This window comes from Drosophila innubila, assembly GCF_004354385.1.
Source record: "Drosophila innubila isolate TH190305 chromosome 3L unlocalized genomic scaffold, UK_Dinn_1.0 0_D_3L, whole genome shotgun sequence".
NCBI lineage: Eukaryota > Metazoa > Arthropoda > Insecta > Diptera > Drosophilidae > Drosophila > Drosophila innubila.
Window position 1 is genome coordinate 9,634,959 of NW_022995376.1, and position 12,882 is coordinate 9,647,840.

The window sequence follows — 12,882 nt, forward strand, 5'->3', positions numbered from 1 at the left end:
CGACAGGCGGACATGGACAGACCAGTTCCATCGATCTGCTTCAGTGCGTACTCCTTGCCGTCGCTGGGTAAAACAACGAAAATGTATCCCAATCTTCACTTGGAGCGACTTAATCCTCTTACCTGGTCTCCTTCCACTTGGCCTTGTACACATGTCCGTAGGTGCCGCGGCCCACTTTGCAGCCCTCGTAGTTGAACAAATCTTCTACCTTGGTACGCTCCATTTGCGTTTTCATCTTAAAATCGTAGTCCATTTTGCCAATTTCCTTTGCATTTGCGTCTGCGGCTTTTTTAACTCAGCTGTTTTCAACGATAACAATAGCAATTTTAGTGTTGGGCGTCGCAGCTAGGAATCACAGTTGCCAACTTGACTATTTTATAGCTAGATCTGGCTATTTTCAAAGTTCGTTTGCTAGAAAAATTTTAAAATAGCTATTAGCTGGAAATCTGGGTATTTTTATTATATTTTTAGCTGAGTTTTCTTTATATTTTAGTAAAACCTTCCAAAAGTGTCCACCAATTTCCAGCTATTGTTCCCTGCTAAAACTTGGCAGCAGTGGTTTGAAAGGCTGCCACCCGGTCCAAGGGCTGCAGCCCTGCAAAATTTCATGATCTGGCAGCTTGTACCAATTTAATTAAATTGCAAATTTGGTTGTACCCAAGAAAATTCACCTTTTATTTAATTTTTCTTTATATGAAATATAGAGTTTTAAAATTTTTCGCGTTATTTTTGTTTTGTTGGAATTTTGTCGATTTTTTAAATATATATTTTTTTTAGTTAAATTTGTAACTTCTCTCCCCTTGGGGTGACGAACTTCATAACAAATATTTTCCTTAATTTAGTCTAATTTTGAATTTAAATTTTCATCAAATTATTAATTTATTGCAAAGTTACTGTATTTTTAAAATTTGCATTAACCCAAATTTAAATTTTCACCGCGATAACAGTGACTGTTCACAGGAACTGTTGTCATACGATAACAGTTTAACCTGTTGCTAATATCGATAAGAACAGCTGTTTGAGAACAGCAATCAATTTGTGCAGCAGAATAAAAACAACGTGCGTTGAAATAACTTTGAAAAGCGCAACACTTAAACCATAAATTAAAATATCTAAAAATGGCTAAGCGAAATATACGAGCAAAGGCTAAAAGTGCTGTTGGAGCTGTCAAGCAGAAGACGCAGGAAGTGCAGGCGAAGCTGAAGAAAGCAGCGCGTCAGGAGGAAATGCTGCACAAGACCTTGACACCAAAGAAGACAACAACAAAAAAGGAAAAATCAGCACAAAAGCACACAAAATTATTAAAACGATTTGTGGAAATCAAAAAGGAAATCAAGGAGGAGAACGCACGCAAGAATCGACAGAAGACCAAGGTCATTGGCGATTTGCAGCCCCTGCGCGATGCTCTCCCCTCTTTGGGGGACATCTACAACCTGGTGAAGAGTCGGAAAAAGGAATCTGCGGAGGAGAGCGCAACGATAGTGCAAGAGACACTGAGTGCCAAGAAGAAGATCAAAAAGAAACGTACCGAATATGTAAACAAAGTAAAATCCTTTGAGAAAGTCATCAAGGATAAGAATTTCAAAAAGAATCCTCGAGAAGTGATTGGGAATCATTTGCGCAACAAGTATCAGGCAATGGATGAGGATGACGTCGAGTAGAATAATAAATAAATATAATCTAATAATCATATAAAAAAAGACTGTCTTTGCACTTTGATTTTATTTATTAAGAATTATCATTAATACATAATAATGTATATATGCATTATGTATAGCTTTATCATTTAACGATGCATATATAAATATTACACATAAGTATGTAAATTGTAAGCATTATAAAGTAAAAGGGGATTTTTAACAGAACGCAATTGGAGATAGAGTTTAGAGTAATATAAACTTGTTAGTGATTTTTCGGGGGTCATTCTATTCAATAAAGCAAGTGGAGAACTGTTATTTGTATTGTTTGATTAAATCTTGACGAGTCTACAGAATAGCTACTATTATCATAGCCATAGAGCATCAGAAACTCTGTTTTGGATCAGCTTGGTGTTGTTTTTCTTACAGTGTATTTATTTGCACAGACTGTGAATCCGTGTCGACAGTTTACTATATAGATACATATATGTATGTGTTATTGTTAGCATTAATGTTATGGCTCGATTTCTCGCATTTCGGGGAAAATCAGCTTATTTCTTTCATTATACCAGTGAGATCATTAAAATATTATTATTTTTATGCTCATTTCAAGTCGCTCTACACGAATTCTCCAGTTGCATTAACAGCAAAGATTAACATAGTATTTATTAAAGTTATTTTTATAAGTTTCTTCAAATGGCATTTTTCTGATTTATGTAAGTTTGTAAATTAGCTGTACATAATTTTATATGTATTTGATATAATTTAGGTGTGTATGGCTGTCAGTTTACGGCGATAAATGGACATTTAAACATAATCAGGGATTTTAACTAGGTTAATTAATGTCTGTCTTACATTATTAATTATATCGCATCTGTTTACGTTAGCTTCAGTAAAACCTTCATGTGAAGGACAAAGTTTTGCAATATAAAGCTTAAAACTCGACTAAAGTTAGGTTACAATTACAACCTACCGCGTTACAGTGTTACATTGTTATCGTGAATCGTGATTGTTTATATATGTACGTTCATGTGGGAGGGTTGGGTAGGGTCATCTTGTTTTATAGATAGAAAATATATATTTATATATTAACTATGTCTAGTTTTTGCACATTTATGAGTTAGAAACAACAAACTTAAGCTAATTTCAAAATTCTGCACTACGTGAATTTAACGATCCATTTACTTATTCAGCAGAAACATTAATAAACTGCAGGAGAGAAAGAGAATCGAAAGATTAGACATTGCTTGGAGAAAGGAGAGTTTTATACGCACCGGAAATTAATGCCCTTGTTTGCCAACATTCTATTACACTCGCTAGATCCGGTGGAACCAGTTCCATCTGGCAAGGGCAGCACATAGTAATCGCTTTCAGTGCTCTAAAAAATACAAATCATAATTATTTGGTTTGGTATAAGATAGTGTGCTTAAGCTGTACCGTTTCTGTGAATTCGTGTTTGTAAATCTGTGTAGAGACTTTCATGTCCGAGAAGGGACCCTTGAGCGCAAAGAAATGTATGCTCATGGGTGTGCTGGTCTTGGTTTTCAGTATGAGCTGATAGGTAATGGTTCGCTCATTCGATTGATGAGGATCGCGTTGGCTGTTGTTAATGCGGGCCTTGACCACCCATTGTTGATTGAAGGCCGAGAAGCGTGCCGTCTCATAGAACAGCTTATGGACATACTCATCTGTGCGATACGGTTTCATTTGCAGATCTATAATGAAGTTGAGATGGATAAGTACAAGTATAACAATCTTCGAACAAAAACTAAACTGTTTACCATTGAAGATGATTTTCTCGTAGCTAAGCAAATCAATCAAGGTGTTAAACATTTTCTTTTCCTCCTTGATCTTGACATCGTGCGCCTCCAGGGCGGCCATTACCTCATAGCCAGATTTCTGAGGATGTAGACAATTGCGTTCATGTTCGGTGGCTAAAAAAGAAGTTAAGATTAGTATTATTTTATATAGAATGTAACAATACTCACTCTCATGGTAGGGACCACGCCATTGACAGCCAATGCGATGATATTTGCATTTCGTGGGTCGCTCCTGGCACTCGTGTTGTTCATGACGCTCCAGCGATTTGTAAGGAAACTCCTTGTTGCAAAACTGTCAAGGATAAGAGAAATCAGGGATAAGTTGATGTAAATTTACTGACATATTTAATGGAAATCACCTGACACTCGCTAGGGAGTTCGGAAGCTGCCTTTTCCACGGCCAGATTACGGGAAGCTGTACTCTTTGATATTTCCACACGGCAATTGGGGCATGTGGCAATCTGATCCCGCAGGCTGCATTATGAACACAATGATAAAAGAATCAAAAAATAAAAAGAAAGAGAGAAACGAAAGTTATTGAATTGTTTTTAAGGTGTAAAAAATGTTTGCTCAAATCACAGTAAATAATTTTTCATGTCGTTTAATTTTCGCTTTTGAGTTTCATACCGTCCGTCCGCCAGGAGGTGGGTGAAGCAGGCGGCGCACATCAGATGACCCATTTGGCACTGCAATTAAAAAGAGCAGAGTGGAAAAAACAGGTGTTTTAGTGCGGGCGCAAGTCAAACGAATTTGTTAGCGAATTATATGTATAGTTAAATAATTAATTATGTAGTAGAAACTAAATAAAAAAATGTGGAATACAAATAAACCTGCAATTAAAGAAAAAAGAAGAAAAAGTTGCTATTAGTCAAAATACGCCTTTTGCAAAGTTGAGAATGTTGGTTGGTATGAGGAAATTTCATGAAATTGGATGGAATCATTTATGTATTTGTGGGTGAACGGAGGACAAGGAGAATGTTGTTGTTGTGAAATAGGAAATTCTGGAGTTAAGGTGCTAATTTATCTGAAATGGATGGAAAGGCTGTGGTCGTGTAGTTGTGTGTGTAGCTTTGGTGATTAGTTCCTGTGGGTTCTTCAATAACTTTTTTGGTAAATAAAAACGCTTATTTTGTATTTAGTTTTGAATTAATCAATTTGCATTGCCTGCAAAATTTATTGATATCAGTTTCTTTCAGGTTCATAATTCACTATTTGTACAATTCAAAGATATTTCAACAGTTTACATCTACTGCCTCATTAATAAAATTGGGTTTAATTACTTAGCAATAATAGTTAATGATTACAATACTAGTGTCTGTGTGTTTTCGTGTTTGAGTGTATGTGTGTGCTTACAAAAGTTAGCTAAATTGGTAAAAAGTTTTGATTTCAATGTAGTATTTAATTGACTTAACTAGATTAATCATTATAGAGAGAGATAGAGATAGTTAAGATAGATCGAGAAAGTTAGAGTCATAGGCTGGATGGAGTATGTAATGCACTCCATGATTAAAATCATAAAATAAGTTGAGAACTTTTTGTTTATTTTTTTTCACAGCCAATTGTTGAAAATAATAATTAAAATTTATGCATGTTGCTTTATGTATGATTATAATACAGATGATAACAATTTTCAGGGTTGAAAATAGTTTTTCCAGTCAATTGAAAGATAAGCCGAAAGAAAGGTCAAGTCTGGACTGTCCGGCTGGTAATTTTCATTAATGTTTTTCCATTTCTTTTTTTTTTGTATTTTTGCAAAGAATGCGGGTGACGCGTCGCTTCGTTAATTATCGTCGCCGAAGCGTGATAAAAATGCATTTTCGGGCTGCGGGGCTAATGTTGGTTTTGTATCTTTTGCCTGCATTTCGAAAATTTCTATTTACGGAGTGACATGTGCGATATGCCCAATACATACATACACATGTGTGCGTGTGTATATATAAGTAAATATGTCCCTATTCCAAAGATAAGAGCACGTCTGTTATTTGTTGTCAGGCATCTCAGGCAATTTTTAGACAGAAATGTATCTGTATCTGTGTAGATGCATGTATATCTGTGAGTTGGACAACATACTCAATGCACCCCAAATCCCATTCCCATTCCCAGTTCCATTCTCTTTCAAGTTGAATGAACTTCTCTAGCATTTAACATTAGGCAACACTGCAAGCGCTATTTATGACCTACAATAAGCGCTAGGCAGCTGCGACAATTGTTTAAAACAAACCTCACCTCTTAAAAAAAAATACAAAAAATTGTGAACTTGTTTTTACTCTCTTTGTCGCTCGTTTCGTTTGCTTTTATGCTCCCCATTTCTGATACGCTCACGCGGTAGACATAACAAAACCCAGCTGATGATGTTTTGGTAGATATGCACACACACACATATGTGCTTGTGTTAGTAGCGCTGTCAAAGAGAAGCAGGCAAAAGAAAGAACAGTGGCTGGTGGATACAAGACAGATAACACAACAAGAACCACAACAGCGTCGTATCTTAGGTAAAAGGAATAAACACAAACACACTAGAGTTTACAGGTTTCAGGTATTGGCCCAAACTGGTAAAACGAGTTTGCCTTAGAGATTACAGTTCGCTGCAAATCACAACAATAACAACAACTACAACAACCTGTGCATAACAAATCTTAAGTGCTGCCCTTGCACACATACATACATACTTACTAATAACCATGCCAATCAATGCCAATTAAATGCGACGGAAAACTTTCAAAGTGCGTAGTATTTTTTTTGTGTCTCTCTCTCGATTTTCATTTTGGGCCCCATTGGTTTTTCCGTTGCCCTCAAACAGCTGACCACGCGCTGCCTGTGCGAGTGCGAGCGGGACAATACGATTGTTGACACTGACATAGCAGGGGAGAGAACAACTGACAGCAAAAGCAAAACAATAACAGAGAGCGTGGTCCAACGAGAGTGGAAAAGAACCCATGTATGTGTGTATGTGTGTGTGTAGAGATATGTATGCAATTGCAAAATTAATCATTTACTTTGGTTAATTCATATATGTATGTTCATATGTACATACATACATATATATTTATTTAATATAAATATGTAAGCTTAATACAATATTGAGGATGGGTCAATGCTATGACGCAGTTACATATATTTAACTATGTAAGTAGAATGGTGTGTATGTGTGTGACTGCCTGTTAGAGAGACTAAACATGAGCCACAGAAAGAGAGAGAAAGAAAGAAAGTCAAACACAACGCAGCACTATTGGAAAAGGCAATAGATGCGAAGAAGGCTTTAAAAGAAATCAACAAGAATAAAGATACATGTACATATGTTTATGATTTATTGTATATATGTATTACGTAAAGTGTTGATTGTTTATAAATTGGCTCAATAATTTATTAAATTGACAAATAAAGCTGCCAACTAAAAAGCAACCAAATTGATGACGAACGTATGCATCAATGAATGATAGAAGAAAAAATTGTATCCACACAAACAAACACATGAACGAATGGCTGAATAAGGCTTAAAAGCGAATTGAATGAAAGAGGAAATGACAGACGGGCAGACAGACAATTGGACGTGTGTGTGTGTGTGTGAGTGAACAAAGCAAACAAACACTGACGTTGCGTTGTTAGCATATTTTTATTTTATTTTTTTTGATTGCGGGCGGGGCAAATCGAGGGTAGCGGTAATGACAACGACGGCGCCGCTGCGGAGGTCGCACGGGCGAACTGCTAAAAATAGGCCACGAACAGAAAAGAACACATAACGGCTCCCATTTTAGTATATGTAAATAACGCATCTCTGTGAGGCATTTGCAGTTTTCCCAAGATACAGATACAAACGCATACATATACGTACATATTTACTTGTATGTACATACATATGTACGCATATTTAGTAAGGAATGCAGGTCGCATTTTGAAACTTATGACGCAACAGTGGAAAAACGCCAGCAATTTGAGCTGTTAAAAAAAAAAAGAAAATGTAACTGCGCAGATAGTTGCATGGTTGGGGGTCAGTGGGGTGAGAGAGCATCGGAAATAAAGCAGGGTTGCTTTGGTTTTGGTTTGCACGCCTAAAACGCAATAGAAGTGCAGCAGCATTAAGAGAGAACTGCATGCTACATATGTAATGCCAGTGTGTGCGAGAGAGTGCGCTATATTTGTCTCTACATACTTACAAATACGATCGCGGGGTGGGAGGGAGCTAAAGGGTGGTAGGTGCCGCAAGTGCCTGGCATTGTCATATTTTCAAGGCAAACGCAACGGGCATTCGCAAACGTAACCATAGAAAAGAAACAAAATTGTTTTTTTTTTGTGTTCCTTTTGCTGTTCTGCTTTGGGGCGCCCGCTCTCTCGCTCGCTCACTCGCTCTGGCGAGGCCAGCTGTGTGCGCTGCGCTTAAGGGGAAGGCAGTGGTGCGCGGTGCGGGGAGTGGCTGCTGCTTACAGCTGAGTTTGCGTTTTGCTTTTGCTCCATTTGTTTTGTATACAGAGAATTATCACAAATACACACGCACGTACAAGAGAGCGCACGTATGTACGTGTGTACATACAAAACACATACATACGTTTGCGTCTTTGTGCACATACTTTAAATTTATTTAAAAGAAATCAAAGTCAAAACAATTCCGTCTGCATGCTGCAATAAACTCACCTGATACATGGCCGTTTTGGGCAGATCCAGACAAACGGCACAGCAAAGAGCAGTCGAGATGCGATAGGCGAGCTTCTCGTTTGTTCCGCTTCCAGTTCCAGCTGGTCCACCGCCCCCGCCGCCCGACAACGAGCTTGACGAGGAGGAAGCTGCATTTGGATCAAGCATTTGCTTTTTAGCTGGCGGCTCGCCACTGCTCTGCGTATCTAACGGTACGCTTCCCACCGACATGCTGCTGCCCCCGACCCCGCCCCCTGCCGATGAGGTTGAGGCCTGCATTTGCAGTTGCATTGTGGTCACCTGGTTGTCGCCCAGCATTGGAAGTGTGGACGAGGGTGGCTGCTGCACCGCTGAACTAGAAGATTCTACAGTGGACATATTGTCTATTTGCCTGTTCTCCCTAATTATGTATATTTTCTTCTTCGCTTCTTCTTTTGTCAATATTTCCAATTCGGTTAAAATGAAAATGTTGCTCTTTTCCTCAGCTTACATACATATACACGCACACATACACTAATACCAGCAGCAGAAATTCACTGCACTTTTCTGATTTTTGTATTCTCACAACTTTCTTTGCTCTCCACTCCCACTTTTTCCAAACTAACTTTCCGTGAAACGTCTGCTCGCTTTGAAAGTTACAGCTATATTGAAAACGAAAGAGAGATGACAGACAATCAAGAAAATGAGAGAAGTTTTTCAAAATCATAACAGAATGTTATTGATACAGATGCATTTACAGAACTGTTAACAAATACAATTCTAGTGCACATGTTGCTTCCTGCAAAAACATAGGTTTTCATGAAAACTGTTCACAATAATGACAATTTAATTAAATTTTGTTAGACACACTATTTAAAAGTTTTTTTGGGATGGCAACTTTCAATAGACCAGCAGCTCTTTATTTGAATTCATAACGCGATGCATCTCGTTTTCATACCGAAAGCTTATGCTATACCCAAATGGTAATGTTATCAAAGTAGTTAGAAATCAGCTGTTTTTGTTTTGATTTTATACCACATTTTTTAAATAAGTATATATATGTGAAATTCGTGCTAACTACATTAATTTTAATGTTTAAAAGTCCTCTCCCGCCAATAAAGATATTTTATTCAAAAGTCTCAGTTTGTTTAATATGTAAACATTAATTTATTGCCTATAAAAGAGCACTTATGTAATCCATTATTTACAAGTACGGCCGGTCCATTGGCGTCTTTTTGGCCTTCTTGTCGCGAGCTCGTGGGAACCAACGATGCTTTGTGGTGTGCGTTAACTTCATTAGCTCCTGGCGCGCTACCTCTGGATGCTTGTTTTTAAATGCACTCATAGCCGACTGAAGTGCCGTCTCTTTTATAACATCTGAAGATTGCTTCTCAACGAACTGTGGCAGCGGCTTTGTATGCTCGTATGGAAACGGAGTGTCTGGATGCCAGGCAACAATAGTTTTACCATTTTTGGTCACTGCAATGCTATCCACAAGGCTCTTGCCACCCACTGCATTCTTGTTCACAGCATTTTTAGTCAAGTTTGTTGAAAATAAACGGCAGGTCGAAAATAAACGTGCCGACATTTTTACAAATAATGTAGGAGTAGTGCTGCCAACTTGTTCAAATCAGTTTTCGAAGGTGCCACTTGATCAAATTAACTGTAAGTTTTTCTGCCAGGTGGCAGCGTCGAACAAGACTGAACCAGCTGTAAAATTGAGCAAAAGAATTTACGCGCAAACAATTTTTATTAATATCATTAAAGCAATTTAAAGTACACAACTATTTCGATAAATATAGTAAACTATCAACTACGTGAATAGACATCGATGCACAAAAGCTGAGACAGCAAATGTGTTTGCTTGGTAAGTGAATTTTCTCACGCTTGTTTTGCATTTAGTAACATTTCTATTAATTATAAACTAGCTAAAAAGCAAAGAACTAAGAATAAAGACAATATGAGTGGACGTGGACGCACACAGCGTAATAAACGCAGCTTACCCATTAAAAATAATAATATGCTATCTGATGATTCGGACGATCCGCTATCGATTGATGGAAGTGTTTTAGTGAAGAACGAAGTTTGTCCCGATATTATCTTGACAACCGAAAATGTGGAGGCATTTGGAATGGTTGACGGCCAGGATTTGATTGCGGAACATCAACGCATGATGTACAACACGGACATAGCAGCAAGTGCTCATGACCAACGCAACATTGTCGAACGCCTTGACAGCTTGGAGCGTAAAGTGGACTTCTTGCTAAATGTGAACTCCAAGATCCTAGCACGTGTTGATAAAATCTGTGAGGATATGCAGGGAGGAGTGGAGCAGATAAATGAATTTCCCATACAGGATGTACAAGGATTGGAAGAAATTGAGCAAAAGATCGCATGCAGCCGAAAAAAATATGTAAGTTATAATATATTATTCATAATAGAACTATCTCACTCATTATTACGATTAATATCTAATTTACTTTATTAATTACAGGTCGAATTGTTTAAGACTATTCTATACCCACATGGTCTTGCTAAACACATTGAGCGCATCTTTACAACAAGTTTGGTAATGAAAATGAATTACTCTGGAGTCAGTGACAAAATTGGATTAAACAACTATAATAATTTGAACATGGCTTTATTTGGTAATAGTTACTTGTTTAATTAATTTTTATTTTTTTTAAATGCATTTGCTTTTTAACAGAATCTCAAAGAAGGGAAGGCTTTACAATCAATGATCACATGAAGATTGTTCGTGAGGCTTTTGTGAAGGCCAAAAATCGGGTCTATAAGGCCGCATCTGTAAAAAAGAGGGAACGACGAGAAGGAAGAAGCAAAAGTTCGAGTAATAGCAAAAACCACCTCTTTAAAAGAAAAAAAATTGAAATAGAATAGGCAATAGACCCTTATGCTACTTAATCTTATAAAAGAACTGTAATTAGTTATAAAATATATATTTAAGTCATTTTGATTCTTCAATCGTAGAAAACGAATATTGATGGCACTATCAATATATCGGATATTTAATTTCGAGTACAGCATACAATTTTGCATTAATTTACATAAATTTACGTTAAATTTGCACCATTTATTAAAAGAGTAACTTTTCATTAAATTATAACTCATCTTTAACCAATTTCGTACCAATTTAATAAAAATTGCGCGCCATGTAATTATATACACTGAAAATACCTCTCTGTTAAATAACAGCATGTTAACGTAATTTCTTATCGACTGTTTTGGTTTACATGACACAGTGTTGGGGAAGCCCACAGTAGGCGGCAATCACTGTTGCCAATTTAGCCATTTTATAGCTGGTTCTCGCTATACAAATTTGAAAATTGCTGTTTTGCTATAAGTATTTAAGTATCTTTTGGCAATTTTTTTAAATTCCGTTTTAGGCTCTAATTTATTTGCTTTATTTTATGGTGCTTAAAATTTGCATGCTTCTCAAATGTGTGTCAAATGTCAAAAAATCATATAATTAATATTCTTCCCTCACAACAGCCTGTTTGCCCAAAGGCATTTGGTAAATTAAACATTTTGGCTATATCTCTGCTCTTCTTAAGCTGCTTTCATTTTTCTACGCCACTTGTCTGCCGGGTCTACGTTATCCATCCCTTAGCTCGCTGCTAATATTTTATTGAGTGCTTCAAATTTATTTTGAATAAACAGAAAACGTCGCCGGCTTTTGGTCGTAGTCATAGCAGCGTATCGCCCTCATCTCTGTGGATGATGTTTCTGCTTGTGCAAAACAAATGCTGCCAATTTCACACTTCTCCCTCTGCCACACAGCAAGAAAAAAATTCATTGTTTGCCTGCGGCGAATGTTTGTTTATGTATTCGGCTTTTTTTTTTCCTTTGGTATGTGATATCAACAGCCTCATCAGCCTACATCACTTCAGCTGGCAGCAATGTGTGTGCTATGGTATTAAAGTTATAATCTATTTTGATTTTTATTTTTATTTAATTTGCATTCCGGACCGCAATTAATTAAGTTTGCGAATCAACGAATAAAAACCAAAAGGAATTTATTGAGGCATTGGGCAGGATTAAGAAAACAAAACAAATATCTGTCATTCGCCTGTCGATGTCGTCCGTTATGGCCCATAAAAATGGCACAAAAACAAAAACCAAAGTACGGAATACACTGACACGTTGAAATGTTGCAAATACATTGCGTATACGCACGGTTATCGCTCATACATACATTTCCATCGCAAATTTATTATACAAAAACGCTACGGGGCAAAACTATGTATATCCATGCCAGCGCCACGCCCACCTTTTGGCCATTTCATAACGCCCTCATTGTGGGTGGCGATAATAAAAGGCGGCAGCATTGCTGCAAATTGTCCCCCATTTGTTTCGTCTGATAATGTCTCAATAAAATCTGTAAGGCATGCATAGGTGTTCACGTGTGTGCGTCTCTCTCTCTGCCTCTCTCCTTCTCACTCTTTCTTTCTCTTTCTCTGTGTGTATAAGCATGTTTTAGGTGTGCGTTATTGCCAATACGAACGCCACCTAACTGTGCTTTGGGCCTCTGTAACGAAACTATTTTGTAATTACCAATGTTGTTAAATTTAACGACAAGTGTCCTTTGTGTTCCGTTGAATCTCTTGGTCCTTATTCTTTTTCATGCTGCGTATATCCTTTGTGCAGTGCATTTACTTTACAACCAGAGCAAAGCCAGCTGTTTAATTAAATAGTTTTCATTCATTTATGATTAAAACAGCATTTGTCTTTAATTACTTCGCTGGAAAAAAGGAGGAAAAAAAATTATTTTTAGTTGCCCACATTCCCAATTTTAGTTT

The 12,882-nt window shown here is 37.2% G+C and overlaps 5 protein-coding genes across 5 annotated transcripts in view; 2 read left to right on the forward strand and 3 right to left on the reverse strand.

Moving 5' to 3' along the window:
• The window catches only part of LOC117788116 (cyclin-dependent kinase 8), a 1,646-nt gene extending 1,323 nt beyond the window's left edge, over window positions 1-323 (reverse strand). The window contains exons 1-2 of the mRNA XM_034626784.1: window positions 123-323; window positions 1-63 (exon numbers count right to left, since the gene is read on the reverse strand). The exon at window positions 1-63 is cut by the window's left edge and continues 1,323 nt beyond it. Of these exons, the coding sequence (XP_034482675.1) occupies window positions 1-63; window positions 123-253 (194 nt within the window). The 5' untranslated portion in view covers window positions 254-323. The remainder of the gene's footprint in view (window positions 64-122) is intronic.
• A 685-nt stretch (window positions 324-1,008) lies between these two features.
• Window positions 1,009-1,700, forward strand: LOC117786259 (protein FAM207A). Its single transcript, XM_034624416.1, has one exon. It carries the CDS (start codon window positions 1,119-1,121, stop codon window positions 1,659-1,661), a length of 543 nt encoding a protein of 180 aa, XP_034480307.1. The 5' UTR covers window positions 1,009-1,118; the 3' UTR covers window positions 1,662-1,700.
• Window positions 1,701-2,033: 333 nt separating this feature from the next.
• Window positions 2,034-8,756, reverse strand: LOC117786258 (cysteine and histidine-rich protein 1 homolog). Its single transcript, XM_034624415.1, has 8 exons — window positions 8,087-8,756; window positions 4,085-4,143; window positions 3,817-3,931; window positions 3,626-3,749; window positions 3,419-3,571; window positions 3,075-3,352; window positions 2,912-3,015; window positions 2,034-2,846 (listed from the first exon to the last, which is right to left on the reverse strand). The coding sequence occupies exons 1-8, from the start codon at window positions 8,462-8,464 to the stop codon at window positions 2,819-2,821; spliced, it is 1,239 nt and encodes a 412-aa protein (XP_034480306.1). The 5' UTR covers window positions 8,465-8,756; the 3' UTR covers window positions 2,034-2,818.
• Window positions 8,757-9,208: 452 nt separating this feature from the next.
• LOC117788340 (39S ribosomal protein L42, mitochondrial) lies at window positions 9,209-9,687 on the reverse strand. Its single transcript, XM_034627077.1, has one exon. It carries the CDS (start codon window positions 9,651-9,653, stop codon window positions 9,270-9,272), a length of 384 nt encoding a protein of 127 aa, XP_034482968.1. The 5' UTR covers window positions 9,654-9,687; the 3' UTR covers window positions 9,209-9,269.
• A 103-nt stretch (window positions 9,688-9,790) lies between these two features.
• Window positions 9,791-11,200, forward strand: LOC117788339. Its single transcript, XM_034627076.1, has 4 exons — window positions 9,791-9,932; window positions 9,994-10,478; window positions 10,560-10,713; window positions 10,773-11,200. Exons 1-4 carry the CDS (start codon window positions 9,920-9,922, stop codon window positions 10,961-10,963), a joined length of 843 nt encoding a protein of 280 aa, XP_034482967.1. The 5' UTR covers window positions 9,791-9,919; the 3' UTR covers window positions 10,964-11,200.
• The last annotated feature ends 1,682 nt before the right edge of the window (window positions 11,201-12,882 follow it).

What these genes read in the sequence shown, in the direction of transcription:
- LOC117786259 (XM_034624416.1), top strand. Translation starts at nt 1,119, where the DNA reads ATGGCTAAGCGAAATATACGAGCAAAGGCTAAAAGTGCTGTTGGAGCT.
- LOC117786258 (XM_034624415.1), bottom strand. Translation starts at nt 8,464, where the DNA reads ATGTCCACTGTAGAATCTTCTAGTTCAGCGGTGCAGCAGCCACCCTCG. An exon ending in CCAAAACGGCCATGTATCAG is followed by an intron (nt 4,144 to 8,086) that starts GTGAGTTTATTG and finishes TTTTAATTGCAG; the next exon opens with TGCCAAATGGGTCATCTGAT. An exon ending in GCGTGGTCCCTACCATGAGA is followed by an intron (nt 3,572 to 3,625) that starts GTGAGTATTGTT and finishes CTTCTTTTTTAG; the next exon opens with CCACCGAACATGAACGCAAT.
- LOC117788340 (XM_034627077.1), bottom strand. Translation starts at nt 9,653, where the DNA reads ATGTCGGCACGTTTATTTTCGACCTGCCGTTTATTTTCAACAAACTTG.
- LOC117788339 (XM_034627076.1), top strand. An exon ending in CATGCAGCCGAAAAAAATAT is followed by an intron (nt 10,479 to 10,559) that starts GTAAGTTATAAT and finishes TATTAATTACAG; the next exon opens with GTCGAATTGTTTAAGACTAT. An exon ending in TTTGAACATGGCTTTATTTG is followed by an intron (nt 10,714 to 10,772) that starts GTAATAGTTACT and finishes GCTTTTTAACAG; the next exon opens with AATCTCAAAGAAGGGAAGGC.